At 49.3% G+C, this 16,867-nt stretch overlaps 1 protein-coding gene across 1 annotated transcript in view; it reads left to right on the forward strand.

Annotated features, from left to right (window-relative positions):
- Positions 1–16,867, forward strand: part of KCP (kielin cysteine rich BMP regulator) — a 106,611-nt gene that overhangs the window by 52,345 nt on the left and 37,399 nt on the right. The window contains exons 21-31 of the mRNA XM_081022582.1: positions 1,220–1,326; positions 2,587–2,680; positions 4,262–4,435; positions 7,477–7,559; positions 7,740–7,833; positions 8,709–8,891; positions 10,107–10,277; positions 11,349–11,525; positions 12,970–13,055; positions 14,572–14,662; positions 15,988–16,070. Of these exons, the coding sequence (XP_080878708.1) occupies positions 1,220–1,326; positions 2,587–2,680; positions 4,262–4,435; positions 7,477–7,559; positions 7,740–7,833; positions 8,709–8,891; positions 10,107–10,277; positions 11,349–11,525; positions 12,970–13,055; positions 14,572–14,662; positions 15,988–16,070 (1,343 nt within the window). The remainder of the gene's footprint in view (positions 1–1,219; positions 1,327–2,586; positions 2,681–4,261; positions 4,436–7,476; positions 7,560–7,739; positions 7,834–8,708; positions 8,892–10,106; positions 10,278–11,348; positions 11,526–12,969; positions 13,056–14,571; positions 14,663–15,987; positions 16,071–16,867) is intronic.

Genomic DNA, 16,867 nt, shown 5'->3' on the forward strand with positions numbered 1-16,867 from the left:
ACTTCCGGGTTGGCCACGGACGTTCAACAGAATAGGCACTCGACGAGGCGGACGCTAGACGAGGTACCACTGTAATGCTAGAGAAGACATACGAGGGAATGTTTAGTTCAACTAGTTGAAACTTCCTGTTCCTCCTGGCTGGAGCATCCTTCCTTTTGCATGTGATGAAAGATGGGCATGACCTCACCTGTCCAGGTAATGAAAGGACAAGTCACGCAGCACCCTTCACCTCTTTTTAACTTCCTTCTTCACCAGTTTTTAGCTAGGACTGCTTTGCTAGCTGTCAGCTAGCAGAAGCAATGGGACTATTCCCCCATATGGGGTAGATCCACACGTACATATCTGCAACTAAGTCTGCATTCAGGAATCCAGCTGTGATGTGAGTAAACTCATTTTATCATCTTTGAATAAGATTGTGGCGTCTTTATTCTTTTTAAGAGGGAGTCAAAGGAATTTACCAGGAACGTACAATAAAGTCTGAGACAGACTGAGTTGTATAATAGTGAGAGGCTCACACGAGCCTGCAACCACTTATCTGTTGTGCATGAAAATGTAAACTCTGCTAAGTACAGGAACTTGCTAGCACAAGTTAGGAAGGATCTCAATAAACAATATATCCTCTCCTGCCACCCTGAACATTCCCACAAGGGCTGCCTTCAGGTGTCTTCTAAAACTCTGGTGGTTGTTTTCCTCTTTGACATCTGGTAGGAGGGCGTTCCACAGGGCGGGTGCCACCACCGAGAAGGCCCTCTGCCTGGTTCCCTTGAACCTCACTTCTCGCAGGGAGGGAATAGCCACAAGGCCCTCGGAGCTGGACCTCAGTGTCCGGGCAGAACGATGGGGGTGGAGACGCTCCTTCAGGTATACTGGACCGAGGCCATTTAGGGCTTTAAAGGTCAGCACCAACACTTTGAATTGTGCTGAAAATTTTATAACTGAAAATCAAAATAGTTTTTTTTTTAAGTCTTGCTCTGCTTTCCTTGGGACCCCAACCCTGAGAGGGGCTCTTGACGTCTGGGCAGCCCAGGACCTCCAGAGACACCGCCCAGACTTGCACCCCGGAAGGTTACTTCAGTCCTGCTAACACAGCGGTCTAACTTCACCTCTGGAGGAGAACTCCATTGTCTCTCGAGACAGATGGGTACCAAACAAGGTTCTTCGCCAGACCAGCACCCAGTAGGTGTTGAATTGTGACTCTCACTCTCTGCCTCCTCTGCAGGGTCCTGCTGCCCAGCGTGTCAGCAATGCTCCTACAACCAGCGGCTCTACAGCAACGGGCAAGAGTTCATAGACCCGGACCATCCCTGCCAGAGCTGCCGGTGCCTGGTGAGAGCCAGCAGGGGACTCAGCTACATTAGTCAAAAAAACACTGTATTTTGAATGCGTTATAAACATGTAACACTAGATGGCACTGTAAAGCCCAAAACTTTTCTATGTGATTTTACATAGCAGGTTTTTTTCCTTTTGTTATAATGATTTAATTTATGACTTGCCATATTTTTCGCTGCATAAGACACACCTGGCCATAAGACACACCTGGTTTTTAGACCAGGAAAGGGAGAAAGTCTCGTTTTTGGCGAATCAGCTGCCAGTTGTGCAGCTTCTTTTGTAAAGGGGGAAAGCCCCGTTTTTGAGGATCAGCTCAAAGTTGTTGCGCTTACTTTGCAAAGGGAAAAAATCCTGTTTTCATGGGTTCAACTCACAGTTCTGCAGCTTCTTTGGGAAAGGAAAGGGAGCCGTTTCTACAGTTTCCAGACAGATAACCAGCCAGTCCCATGTCACTGGGGAAACAAACAGCCTCCGTCTGCAGAACATTCAACAATGGAGGCCTGGGCAAGGGGCCGGAAAGGGAGCCAGCGACCGACCACACATTCACTCCATAAGACACACAGACATTTCCCCTTACTTTGTGTGTCTTACTGAGCGAAAAATACGGTATTGATTGTGGGTTTTTGCCTGTGTGTAGATGCAGCTGAATGTCGCCCCAGCATGCCCAGAGGCCGTTTTCCTGGACATTAGCTGTCTTACAAGCCAGATACAGTCATACCTCATGTTACTTCCGCTTCATGTTACGTCCTGCGGCGACCCAGAAGTACCGGAAGGGGTTACTTCCGGGTTTTGCCGCTCACGCATGTGCAGAAGCACAACATGATGTCACGCGCATGCGCAGAAGTGGTGAATTGCAACCCACGCGTGCAGACGCGCCGCTGCGGGTTGCGCTCTTTTCATGTTGCGAATGGGCCTCCGGAACGGATCCCTTTTGCAACCAGAGGTACCATCGTGATTAAGTGGGCCTCGCCAGTCCTTACCAGTCAGTTGAGCAGCTCAGGTCTTGCAAAGTCTGACCATCTTTGATCAGCTTTGTGAACTCTTCTGCAACCCATCGTGAGCACAAATCGTCAGGAAACCAGAATCCGAAAGATATCTGGAGGGGTCCTGAGTCTGTGCAGTTTAGGCACGGAACGAACATACGCAGAAGCCACAGTTTTGGGGCAGAACCACTTGTGCTATGTTCTTTGGGAGGAAAAGGGCAGTATAGAAATTTAATAGCAATAATAAATAACAGTGCCTCCTTCTCTGCTGCAGGATGGCACCGTCCGCTGCTCCCCCACTCCCTGCCCACCGCTGACTTGTCCGCATCCAGAGAGGAGGCCTGGAATATGCTGTCCAAAGTGCCCTGGTGAGTCACCGAACGGGTAATTCCCATTTCAGCACCTGGAAAGGTGGGAGATGTAGTTTGTTCAGGATGCTGAGAGACCCCCTGTTCCCAGCACAGTGCTACGGTTCCCAGGATGCATAACCACCCATCCCTCCTCACCGAGAACTCTAAGGACTGTAGCTTTCCAAAAGGAACAGAGGGAGGGTTGTCTCCTTAATAACTCTCGGCAGCCAAACCACAGCTCCCGGAATTATCCAGAGGGTAATTGGGCCTGATCCGGCCTGTGGGCCTTGGTTTGCCGACCTCTGGGGTAGATCCACATGTATATACTTTGTAACTAAGTCTGCCTTCAGGGATCCAACTGTGAACTGAATGAGAGTAAACTACTTTTATATAAAATAATTGTTGGGTCTCTGGACCGTGATAAAGATTGATTGATTGATTGATTGATTGATATAAAATAAAATAAAAAATTCCTTCCAGTAGCACCTTAGAGATCAACTAAGTTTGTTCTTGGTATAAGCTTTCGTGTGTATGCACTCTTCTTCAGATACACTGAAACAGAAGTCACCAGGCCCTTATATATAGGGAGAGGGTGGGGAGGGATATTACTCAGAAGGGTGGTGGGAATGGGTGATTGGCTGATAGGTGTGGGACCTGTAACTACTTTTATATACTTTACACAAGATTGTGGCATGTTTATTCTTTTAAGAGAGATAGAAGGGAACTTACCAGGAACCTGGTAGTGAGAGGCTGACACGAGCCTGCAACCACCTACCCGCCGTGTGTTCAAAAGGGGAATGTGAAACTCTGATAAGTAAAGGAACTTGCTAGTGCAAGTTAGGAAGGGTATTGATAAACAGTACAGTCATACCTCGGGTTACAGACGCTTCGGGTTTCACGATTTAGGGTTGCGCACCACGCCGAACCTGGAAGTACCAGAACGGTTACTTCTGGGTTTCGGCACTTGCGCATGCACAGGAGCACTAAATCGCGCCTTGAGCATCATCATCATATTTTTTTTGTATGCCGCCTTTCCACAGTTAAAAAACAGTTCTCAAGGCGGCTTACAGAGTAACAAGATTTACATAATTACAAAAGTCATAAACAATAAATAAACCACATCAAAAAATACACAACCAAATGGGAAACAATTTCCACATAAATCAAAATCTAAAACTAAGAATGCAGCAGAAGTGCTGAATTGCAACCCGTGCATGCTCAGACGCACCGGTCGCAGGTTGCGAACGCTGCAGGTTGCAAACGTGCCTCCCGCACGGATCACGTTCGCAACCCGAGCGTCCACTGTACTTTTCTATACTGTACACAAGATTGTGGTGTGTTTATTCTGTGTGGGACCTGTAACTACTTTTATATACTTTACACAAGATTGTGGCATGTTTATTCTTTTAAGAGAGATATCAGGGAACTTACCAGGAACCTAATAGTGAGAGGCTTACACGAGCCTGCAACCAGCTATCTACTGTGCCTTTAAAAGGGGAATGTAAATCTCTGCTAAGTTATAGAACTTGCTAGTCCAAGTTTGGAAGGATATTGATAAACAGTATATCCTCTCCTGCCTCCCTGAACATTCCCACACAGATTGCACTCAGGACAACCGAGTGGTGCTGGACGGAGAGGAACTGCCAAACCCGCTGAACCACTGCCAGGCCTGCCTGTGCACCGCTGGAGAACTGCGCTGCAAGGAGCGTCAGTGCTCGGGGGCCCTGTGCGCTCACCCCTTGCCCGGATCCTGCTGCCAGAACAACTGCAACGGTGAGCATCTCCTGCACTGGGCTAGAATGCCACACACACACACCCATCCCGGGAATCACAGAATCGTACATTTGGAAGGGGACCCCACACACACACCATAGATCATCTAGCCCAGGGGTCAGCAAACGTTTCCAGCAGGGGGCCGGTCCACTGTCCCTTAGACCTTGTGGGGGCCGGCCTATATTTTGAGGGGGGAAATGAACGAATTCCTGCGCCCCACAAATAACCCAGAGATGTGTTTTAAATAAAAGGACATATTCTACTCATGTAAAAACACGCTGATTCCCAGACTGTCTGCGGGCCGGATTGAAAAGGCAATTGGGCCAGATCCGGCCCCAAGGCCTTAGTTTGCCTACTCATGATCTAGCCCAAGCGCCTGAAAGGCAGGAATCACATCCAGAAAGTAATGTAATCATGAATTTGGAACAGGGCCGAATTTCAGTTTGATGAAGCCCTAAGCTGCTGAAGGTAATGGGGCCCTTGATATGTCCAGCTGTCCTTTGTCAACAACAAATGGTTGCTGGTTTTTTGTGTTGAATATATGCTATGTGGTCATTGATGGACCTAATAGACCTAATATGGACCGAAAGCCATTTGCATATAACAAGATATGTATTTTATCAAAGTAATTGCTGAACTGAAATACTATTAAGAAGAAGTATATTAACAGTGAAATACAATTAAGAACAAGTATGTTGTTGTTGTTTAGTCGTTTAGTCGTGTCCCACTCTTTGTGACCCCATGGACCAGAGCACACCAGGCACTCCTGTCTTCCACTGCCTCCTGCAGTTTGGTCAAACTCATGCTGGTAGCTTCAATAGCACTGTCCAACCATCTCGTCCTCTGTCGTCCCCTTCTCCTTGCGCCCTCCATCTTTCCCAACATCAGGGTCTTTTCCAGGGAGTCTTCTCTTCTCATGAGGTGGCCAAAGTCCTGGAGCCTCAGCTTCAGGATCTGTCCTTCCAGGGAGCACTCAGGGCTGATTTCCTTCAGAATGGAGAGGTTTGATCTTCTTGCAGTCCATGGGACTCTCAAGAGTCTCCTCCAGCACCAGAATTCAAAAGCATCCATTCTTGGGCGATCAGCCTTCTTTATGGTCCAGCTTTCACTTCCATACATCACTACTGGGAAAACCATAGCTTTTACTATATGGACCTTTTTTGGCAAGTAGCTTTTACTATACGGACCTTTGTTGGCAAGAGAACAAGTATATTGATAGTGAAATACAATTAAGAACAAGTATATTCATAAAAAGGTAAAGGGACCCCTAACCATTAGGTCCAGTCGTGGCCAGCTCTGGGGTTGCTGTGCTCATCTCGCTTTATTGGCCGAAGGAGCCGGCATACAGCTTCCGGGTCTTGTGGCCAGCAGAACTAAGTTGCTTCTGGCGAACCAGAGCAGCGCACGGAAACGCCGTTAACCTTCCCGCCGGAGCGGTACTTATTTATCTACTTGCACTTTGACGTGCTTTTGAACTGCTAGGTTGGCAGGAGCAGGGACCGAGCAATGGGAGCTCACCCCGTCACGGGGATTCGAACCGCCGACCTTCTGATCGGCAAGCCCTAGGCTCAGTGGTTTAGACCACAGCACCACCTGCATCCCTAAGTATATTAATAGTGAAATACAATTAAGAACAAGTATATTAATAGTGAAATAATTATTAAGCTCTAACTTAAAATGACTTTTTATTCATAACAAACTTAATAATGCAAACACATTGGCATTTGGCAATAACGAAAGTTCCTTTAGGAACACAATTTATAAAGACTCATAATCTAATCCAGCCATAGGCAAACTCCGGCCCTCCATATGTTTTGGACTACAATTCCCATCATTCCTAGCTAACAGGACCTGTGGTCAGGGATGAGAACTGTAGTCCAAAACATCTGGAGGGCCAAAGTTTGCCTATGCCTGACCTAATATCCAGAAACTGGCTATAACATGAAATAATAGGTGTAAATATATGACGCAAACTGCCAATGATTATAAAGAGCGGAATGTAAGCACCCTATATATAGAAATGAGCAAACAAATTGTCCCTTTTTTGTGTGTTGAATATATGCTATATGGTAATGGATGGACCATTACCATATAGCATATATTCAACACACACAAAAAATATTCAACACACCTGCCAGCAAAGGTCCGTTTAGTTAAAGCTATGGTTTTCCCAGTAGTGATGTATGGCAGTGAGAGCTGGACCATAAAGAAGGCTGATCGCCCAAGAATGGATGCTTTTGAATTCTGGTGCTGGAGGAGACTCTTGAGAGTCCCATGGACTGCAAGAAGATCAGACCTCTCCATTCTGAAGGAAATCAGCCCTGAGTGCTCACTGGAAGGACAGATCCTGAAGCTGAGGCTCCAATCCTTTGGCCACCTCATGAGAAGAGAAGACTCCCTGGAAAAGACCCTGATGTTGGGAAAGATGGAGGGCACAAGGAGAAGGGGACGACAGAGGACGAGATGGTGGGACAGTGTTCTCGAAGCTACAAACATGAGTCTGACCAAACTGCGGGAGGCAACAACAACAACAACCATGGATGGACCCAATAGGTATCTCAACATGAAATAATAGGTGTAAATATATGGTGCAAACTGCTAATAATTATAAATAGCAGAATGTAGGCTCCCTGTATATAGAAAGGAGCAAACCAGGGATATTTGAGGGAGCAGGCTAGCAGGTGGGGCTCATTTCTTACATCATAGGAGCCTACACAACACAAAACAGGGTTGCTGTATGTAGCTTTTATTTTATTTGTTTTTTATTTTGGAAATGTATATCCAGGTGTTTTTTCCTTTACATTTTTGGGGGGCCCCCAAGAGAGTGGTTCCCTAAGCTATAGCTTGTTGAGCTTATACGCAAAACCGGCACTGATTTGGAAGGGAACCTGAGGGTCATCTATCCCAACCCCGCCTAGATGCCGCCCCTGATCCCCACTTGTTTCCTAGTCTTGCCCCCAGTCAGCTCTGCTCCCCAGAACCACACAGACCCCTTTCTCCAACTAATGGGTCCCACTATTAACCCTTCCCTACCTGCGCAGGCTGCAACTACGCCGGGAAGGAGTACCCGAACGGGGCGGAGTTCCCCCACCCCACGGACAAGTGCCGGCAGTGCCACTGCATCGTGAGTGCCAGGGTGGCGAGGAAAGGAGGGTGGGTTCTTTCCCCTTTGCAGTCACAGAAGGGGCACCCAGGGGCCATCTAGTCCAACCCCCTGCAAAGCGGGAATCCTAGCACTGTAGAATCACAGTACTGTACCAGCGCAACGCTCAGCCAGCTTTTCTTTCCCCCGTCCCGTCCGCAGAATGGGAACGTCCAGTGCCTCTCACGCCGCTGCCCACCCCTTCTGTGCCCGGAACCTTTCCTGATGCCCGGAGAATGCTGCCCCCGGTGTCCAGGTAAGGAACTGCACCAGCTTCACCTTCCAGGGTCTGCCCGCTTCCCTGGCAATAATAATAATAATAATAATAAATTTTTATTTATATCCCGCCCTCCCCAGCCGAAGCCAGGCTCAGGGCGGCTAACAACAATAAAACAGTACAACAGTACAACACAACACAACACAACACAACACAACACAACACAACACAACACAAAACTCTAAAATCATTCATTATAAAATTAATTCAAATGAAACCAATGGCAACCATTGGGCCAGAGCTCCGCGAAGATTGCCGAAGGAGGGGGTCAGACTGCGCCTTGACCAAAGGCCTGGTGGAACAGCTCTGTCTTGCAGGCCCTGCGGAAAGATGTCAAGTCCCGCAGGGCCCTAGTCTCTTGTGACAGAGTGTTCCACCAGATCGGAGCCACAGCCGAAAAAGCCCTGGCTCTAGTTGAGGCCAGCCTAACCTCTCTGTTAGGATGGGCAAGGGGTCCGATCCCCGAAGGGCTTGTTGCTTGCTCACTTATTTCCTAAGCGCGCACCAACAGAAACTCTCTCAGCAGCTCATGCCGTAAGTATCGTATTTTTCGCTCCATAAGATGCACTTTTTTCCTCCTAAAAAGTAAGAGGAAATGTCTGTGCATCTTATGGAGCGAATGTGTGGTCCCTGGAGCCGAATTGCCCAGGGGTGAAAAGCAGATTGTGCTTTTTTTAGAAAGAGGGAAGGGGGTGTGGAAACAAAACCGCTGAGCAGCTGATTGGTATAAATAATAAATTATTATTATTATTATTATTAACATGACCTGTTCATCTTTTGTATGCCACTCTGAAAGCAAACTCTAAAAGGCCACCGCTTTCCAACTCACAACGCTCCTTCTCTCCTCCCCGCAGCTCCCCCAGCCGGCTGCTTCTACCTGGGTGTCCCCTACCAGCACATGGGGCGGTTCTACGACCCGTCAGACAAGTGCCGCGACTGCATCTGCAACAACGGGACCATCACCTGCCAACGCCAGCCCTGCGCGCCGGCCCAGTGCTCCCACCCGCTGCAACTGGACTGCTGCCGCTCGTGCGACGGTGAGCGTTCGCTTCTGAGCTTATGCATGTGGGAATGTTCAGGGAGACAGGAGAGGATACATTGTTTATTAACATCCTTCCTAACTTGGGTCAACGCTCAGAGCCTGGCACACACGGAATACACTTCATTGAGGTTGTCAGGCTACTGGGAGTGGCGACAACTGGCCACGCATCTGCCGCCAAGCCGGGATCAAGGTTCTTGTATCGATTTAGAAAGCCCTGAGCAACTTGGGTCCAGAATAGCTTGGGGACCAACTGGACCCTGAGCTTGATGGCTCAAATCATCTGCAGAACACTATCGGTCGTTCCTGAGTAAGTGAGGTTTGTTTGACAACAAATCTTTTCTAGTGGCAGGGAGTTCCACAGGACTCGGCAGATGGCGCTGAAGGTTTTGTTTCCCGTTGTTGTCAAACAAACCTCACTAACTCAGGAATGACCAATAGCGCTCTGTGGATGTTCTGAGCCATCGAGCTCAGGATCCAGTTGGTCCCCAAGCTTTGTAAATCGATATAAGAACCTTGAACCCCCATACTCTCATATGCCCCTTTGTCTTAACCCATCAGCTACCTTCTCCCTCCCCACCGGCTTCCATTCCAGAACCCAGGAGTCCTGGCCATAGTTATCAACCATCCCTTATTTGGTGGGAAAGTCCCTTATCCCAGCGCCGTGTCCCGCTGCTGTCCCTTATTGATGATGTCCCTTAAATTTCCCAGGTTTCAAAGGAAGCAGCTCCTCTCCCTCCCTCCCTGCTGGCCAGGGAGGAGGGAGGCTCCAACTGTGTTGCTTGGCTGCGTTGCTCACCCAATAAGGAGTCTAAGAACGACTGGGGGGTGGAGCTTGCATGCCTTGTGCCAATCAAATCAGCCGCCTTGCCTGGGGACTCGCCTTTGCTCAGCACTTCCCAGCGGAGAGGTGGCGGTAGTTTTCCTTGCTGCGTCCCCTTTGCCGGGTTGCTGCGCTGTGGGAACCACCGCTTGAGGCTTCATTTGGCTGCTGGCTGGGCTTTCTGCCTTTGGCTCAGAGGGGCTCAGAAGTTGAACACACCTGTGCCCAGAAAATCCCTTATTTTGGCTGCTGATCCCTTATTTTCGAGGCTGCTGGTCCCTTATTTTCAAATCTGTAAGTTGACAGCTATGGTCCTAGCTCCCAATCACCCCTCCCCTTTCTTCGTTGACTAGCCCTCCTCTGTGCTCTCTCTTCCCCGGTCGCCCCCAGGTTGCCTTTACCAGGCAAAAGAGCTCCCCAACGGAGAACAGTTCCCAGACCCCAAAGACCCCTGCAGAGTCTGCTCCTGCTGGGAGGGGAGCGTCACCTGCAAGGCCAAAACCTGCCCGCCATTGGAGTGTCCCTTCCCCGTCTTGGGACCTTGCTGCAAAGTCTGCGAAGGTAAGTGCTCTGGATGCATGCCAAAGAGGAAATACACACACACACACACACACACACACACACACACACACACACAGTGGTACCTCGGGTTACATGCGCTTCAGGTTACAGACTCCGCTAACCCAAAAATAGAACCTTGGGTTAAGAACTTTGCTTCAGGATGAGAACAGAAATTGTCTTCCAGCGACGCGGCGGCAGCGGGAGGTCCCATTAGCTAAAGTGGTGCTTCAGGTTAAGAACAGTTTCAGGTTAAGAACAGACCTCCAGAAGGAATTAAGTACTTAACCCGAGGTACCACTGTATATATATATTTGTTGTTTAGTCGTGTCCGCCTCTTCGTGACCCCATGGACCAGAGCACGCCAGCCACTCCTGTCTTCCACTGCCTCCCGCAATTTGGTCAAACTCATGCTGGTAGCTTTGTTGTTGTATAACAACAATTGCTATGGAGCAGTGGTCAGCTCTCACTTCCATACATCACTACTGGGAAAACTATAGTTAAAGCTATGGTTTTCCCAGTAGTGATGTATGGAAGTGAGAGCTGGACCGTAAAGAAGGCTGATCGCCGAAGAATTGATGCTTTTGAATTCTGGTGCTGGAGGAGACTCTTTAGAGTCCCATGGACTGCAAGAAGATCAAACCTCTCCATTCTTAAGGAAATCTGCCCTGAGTGCTCACTGGAAGGACAGATCCTGAAGCTGAGGCTCCAAGACTTTGGCCACCTCATGAGAAGAGAAGACTCCCTGGAAAAGACCCTGATGTTGGGAAAGATGGAGGGCGCAAGGAGAAGGGGACGACAGAGGACGAGATGGTTGGACAGTGTTCTCGAAGCTACCAGCATGAGTTTCACCAAACTGCGGGAGGCAGTGGAAGACAGGAGTGCCTGGCGTGCTCTGGTCCAGGGGGTCACGAAGAGTCGGACACGACTAAACAACTAAACAACAACAGTGGTCATAAAGTTGTGTAATCCCTGCTACTGACTGCATGTTGCATGGATATTACTAATTATTCCCTCTCGCCTGCCTGCGTGTGAGCCGGAAATTCTCTCCTGCCTTCATTTCTGCCACCCCAGGTTGCACGTACCTCTCCGAGGGCTACCTGAACGGCCAGGAGTTCCAGGACCCCCAGGACGCCTGCGGCCTCTGCACCTGCGTGAACGGATTTGTCACCTGCGCGAAAAAGCCCTGCTACAAAGCGGGGTGCACCCACCCAGTCCAGGGGCCCGGCCAGTGCTGCCCCATCTGCCACGGTGAGGTCAGAGTGCCGGGGCGAGAGAGGGGAGAGGGGGCTACGGGCAGAAACAGGAGCGAAGAAGGAAGAGAAGCGTTCAGATCTGTCTCTGAAAAGCTGGAGAGGCTTTTTGAACATGCTCAGGGGCACTGTTTCCTGCAGGAATCTGACCTCCAGACTAGGGTTACCAGGCGTCCCCGTTTCCCGGGGACAGTCCCCGGATTTGGGAATAAGTCCCCGGACAAATTCCATCCCCGGAATGTCCCCGGATTTCATCTAATGTCCCTGGGAAACGCAGCAGTGGCAGTCTCAGCAGCCTGGAGCAGTTGGCTCTTGCTGGCTTCAGGAGCTGCTCAGAAGTCCCCATACGATGGTGGTGCAGCGGCTCTAAGATGCCACTTACGCGCTGCCTCCACCTTCCCTGACCCCAGCAACTAAGCTGTGAAGGGAGGCTTCATGATGCCTATCGGAACAGCCTCCCAACTCCTACTTGTGTGCAAGCAGGAGCGGGGTGGGGATCTCTCAGCTGTGAAGGGAGGCTTCAAGCTGCCTATCGGAGCAGCCTCCCAACTCCTACTTGCGTGCAAGCAGGAGCAGGGCAGGGATCTCTCAGTTAGGCAACGGGAAGCCTCGCTTCCCAGCTGAGGGATCCCTGCCCCCTTCTGCTTGCACACAGGTAGGAATGGGATAGGGACACGGGTGGTGCTGTGGATTAAACCACAGAGCCTAGGACTTGCCAATCAGAAGGTCGGCGGTTCGAATCCCCGCGATGGGGTGAGCTCCCGTTGCTCAGTCCCTGCTCTTGCCAACCTAGCAGTTCGAAAGCACGTCAAAGTGCAAGTAGATAAATAGGTACTGCTCCGGCAGGAAGGTAAAGGGCGTTTCCATGCACTGCTCTGGTTTGCCAGAAGCGGCTTAGTCATGCTGGCCACATGACCCGGAAGCTGTACGCTGGCTCCCTCGGCTAATAAGGCGAGATGAGCGCCGCAACCCCAGAGTCGTCCACGACTGGACCTAATGGTCAGGGGTCCCTTTACCTTTACCTTTTTTAGGAACGGGGTTGGGGCTGCTCCGATGGGAAGGGAGGCATCGCGCTGCCCAAGCCTCACGGCCACCGCTCTCGGCCCTCCTTCTCTGCTTTCCATGCCTGACCCACCACGCACCGCTTCCCCACCACCGCCGAAGAACCCACAACTCAGGGGCTGCCCAGGCTAAGGGAGAAAGGCGATAGAAGCCTCGGACGAAGGGGAAACGTGGCGGTTGAGGTCAAGGCAGCAGCCGCTCCTCTGCCACCGCCATCGCTGCAGCATCAACGTCCCAAACGTGTAGTATTTAATTAATTAATTAATTAATTAATATATCTCCGGATTCATTGAAAAAAAATCTGGTAACCTTACTCCAGATGGAACTTGCAAAAGCAGGGAGTTCATCATCGTTCGCCTTCTTCTCCTGTCTCCTAACAGGCTGCTCCTATAATGGCGTCACCGTTAGCAACGGGCAGAGCTTTGCTGACCCCGGGGACCCTCTCTGCTCCCAGTGTACCTGCAAGGTGAGTTGGTCAGGGGCTGAGGGATGTAAGCAGCTCAAAATCTGGGGCTGGGGACAGGGACACATTCTGTCTCTGGATCGGCCAGCCCCGCCTTGGTTGCAAAAAGAATTGTGGAACAGCAACTCCCCTTTCCACAATATCGCCTTGGGCTTTTCCACAAGACGGGATCATAGAAGCAGGGATGGATTTGGGTTTGAAGAGGCCCTAAGCTCCTGAAGCTAATGGGGCCCTTTATATGTCCAGCTGTCCTTTGTCCACAACAAATTGTCGCTTTTTCGTGTGTTGAATATATGCTAGATGGTAATTGATGGACCTAATAGTTATCTCAAGCCATTTGCACATAACAAAATATGTATTTTATCAAAGTAATTGTTGAACGGAAGTACAATTAAGAAGTATATTAATAGTGGAATACAATTATGAACAAGTATATTGATAGTGAAATAATTATTAAGCTCTAACTTCAAATGACTTTTTATTCACAACAAACTTAATAATGCAAACACATCGGCATTTGGCAATAACAAAAGTTCCTTTAGAAACACAGTATACAAAGACTCATAATCTAATCCAGCCATAGGCAAACTTTGGCCCTCCAGATGTTTTGGACTACAATTCCCATCATCCCTAGCTAACCGGACCAGTGGTCAGGGATGATGGGAATTGTAGTCCAAAACATCTGGAGGGCCAAAGTTTGCCTATGCCTGACCTAATATATAGAAACTTGCTACAACATGAAATAATAGGTGTAAATATATGATGTAAACTGCTACTAATTACAGTGGTACCTCGGGTTAAGAACTTAATTCATTCCGGGGGTCCGTTCTTAACCTGAAACTGTTCTTAACCTGAAGCACCACTTCAGCTAATGGGGCCTCCCGCTGCCACCGCGCCGCCGGAGCACGATTTCTGTTCTCATCCTGAAGCAAAGTTCTTAACCCGAGATACTATTTCTGGGTTAGCGGAGTCTGTAACCTGAAGCGTATGTAACCCGAGGTACCACTGTATAAATAGCAGAATGTAGGCACCCTATATATAGAAATGAGCAAACGCATTGTCTCTGTTTTTTGTGTTGAATATATGCTATATGGTCATTGATGGACCTCATAGGTATCTCAAGCCATTTGCACATAACATTTGCAACCAGTCCATGCAGAATGTAGGCACCCTATATATAGAAAGGAGCAAATCAGTGATATTTTAGGGAGCAGGCGGGGCCCATGACTTACATCAGAGGAGCCTACACAACACAAAACACTGTTGCTGTATGTAGGCTTTGTTTTATTTGCTTTTTATCTTATATTTTGGAAATGTACCTCCAGGTTTTTTTCCTTTAAATTTTTTGGGGGGCCCCAAGAGAGTGGGGCCCTAAGCTATAGCTTGTTTAGCTTTTACGTAAAACTGGCACTGCATAGAAGGGAACCCGTGCATTGCGAGGGGTTGGACTAGATGACCCATGGGGTCCCTTCGAAATCTACGATTCTGTGATTCTAACGCTCTGCTCCGTTTGCTACAGGCCGGCTCGGTTCAGTGCCTGAAAAAGCTCTGCCCGCCAGCCCCCTGTGCCTACCCTGTGCCCGGACCCTGCTCCTGCCCGTTGTGCCAAGGTCAGTGCCCCTTGGGCAAAGGCGCCCTACCCGCTATGGGGCAGGGTGGGTGGTTTAGAGTGGAGTGGCTGGCTTCCCACGGGGGCCTCCTTGGCCTGGAGCCCCTCTGATCCAGGAAGATGACCAGAGCAGCGAGATCCAGAAGAGCGGAACAAATTATATTTTCGTGGGGTCTCAGTTCGGAGGACGATATTTGGGCATTGAAATATCTGGGGGGCTGCCTCCGGAGATTTCTGGACTGAAGAAGGTCCCGTGTGAGTGTCTGGAGGCAGTTGGAGGATGGATGGCGGCTAGCAGATTGAGGTTGAATCCTGACAAGACAGAAGTACTGTTCTTGGGGGACAGGAAGCGGGCAGGTGGGGGGGACTCCCTGGTCCTGAATGGGGTGACTGTGCCCCTGAAGGACCAGGTGCGCAGCCTTGGAGTCATTTTGGACTCACAGGTGTCCATGGAGGCGCAGGTCAGTTCTGTGTCCAGGGCAGCTGTCTACCAGCTCCATCTGGTGCACAGGATGAGACCCTCCCTGCCCGCAGACTGTCTCCCCAGAGTGGTGCATGCTCTAGTTATCTCCCGCTTGGACTACTGCAATGCGCTCTATGTAGGGCTACCTTTGAAGGTGACCCGGAAACTACAACTAATCCAGAATGCGGCAGCTAGACTGGTGACTGGGAGTGGCTGCCGAGGCCACATAACACCGGTCTTGAAAGACCTGCACTGGCTCCCAGTACATTTCCGAGCACAATTCCATGTGTTGGTGCTGACCTTGAAAGCCCTAAACAGCCTCGGTCCTGTATACCTGAAGGAGCGTCTCCACCCCCATCGTTCAGCCCAGAAACTGAGGTCCAGCGCCGAGGGCCTTCTGGCGGTTCCCTCACTGCGAGAAGTGAGGTTACAGGGAACCAGGCAGAGGGCCTTCTCGGTGGTGGCGCCGGCCCTGTGGAATGCCCTCCCACCAGATGTCAAAGAGATAAAGTACTACCACACTTTTAGAAGACATCTGAAGGCAGCCCTGTTTAGGGAAGCTTTTAATGTTACATTTAATAGACTATTGTATTTTAATATTCTGTTGGAAGCCGCCCAGAGTGGCTGGGAAAACCCAGCCAGATGGGTGGGGAATAAATATATTATTATTATTATTATTATTATTATTATTATTATTATTATTCCACAGAGGGCACCAGGTGGGCAAAACTGGTTCTAGGCCAACGGTTCTTTAGGCACCAGGTGAAAACGCTCTTTTCCAAGCGGGCCTTTGGCAGACTTAACGCCCGATGCCCTTTTAAATTATGGGGTGTCGGAGTCCTTCCTTGTTCCTTCCCCTGCAGGCTGCAGTTTCCAGGGCCGTGAATACGGGGAGGGAGACAGCTTCCCTGCCCCCAACAAGCCTTGTGAGGAATGCCGCTGCCTGGTAAGTGTTGAGATTTACCTGTGTTTCTTGCATTGCAATGGGTTGGTCTAGAGGACCTCTTAAGTGCCTTTCAACCCTGCACTTCTATGTTCCTGTGATTGTAGGACTGGACTTCCGCCAGTCCATAATAGCATCCAACTCTATTTTTTCTTTTCTTCCCAGTCTTCAGACGCAGATACCACAAGCTGATTCTCCTTTTTGCCCATATGGCCCATTCCTATCACTAATGGTTTAATTAAACACATCGACTTCTCCATCTCAGACAATTCTCAGATTTATTATTTCCTTCAAGTATGATAGCAAGGCAGTGAGGGAGAAATAGGACAGAAGTCGGCTTTGGATTTTTAAGATCTAAGCATTTAGCTCTGCTGAAGCCTTTACGATTCAAACATCCTTCGGATACATGGATATATAAAAATCATCATTAAGATATATGGTTATATATGGATATATGATTACATAGAAATCATAAGGGTAAAATTCTTCCAGGTGGTCTTGCCACAGTCTGAACAAATGTGGTTTCGGCAGACGCCGAAAAGAGTTCCGTTGATGGCGCTTGCCTGGTGTCAAGTGGCAGGGAGTTCCAAAGTTCTGCCACACTAAAGGATTGCCACATAGCTGTCGACTTTCCCCTTTTCTTGTGAGGAATCCTGTTCGGAATAAGAGAATTTCCCTTAAAAAAAGGAAAAAGTTGACAGCTATGGGATTGATTTCTTACAAACGCAGCACGGGGATGATGTAACAGTGCCAGTTCCGCCAACCGAAGTGGTGGAATGGGCGCTTTGGGGGGGGGAGTG

The sequence above is a fragment of the Podarcis pityusensis genome (genome assembly GCF_964106645.2).
Source record: "Podarcis pityusensis genome assembly, chromosome: 10".
Taxonomy (NCBI): Eukaryota; Metazoa; Chordata; class Lepidosauria; order Squamata; family Lacertidae; genus Podarcis; species Podarcis pityusensis.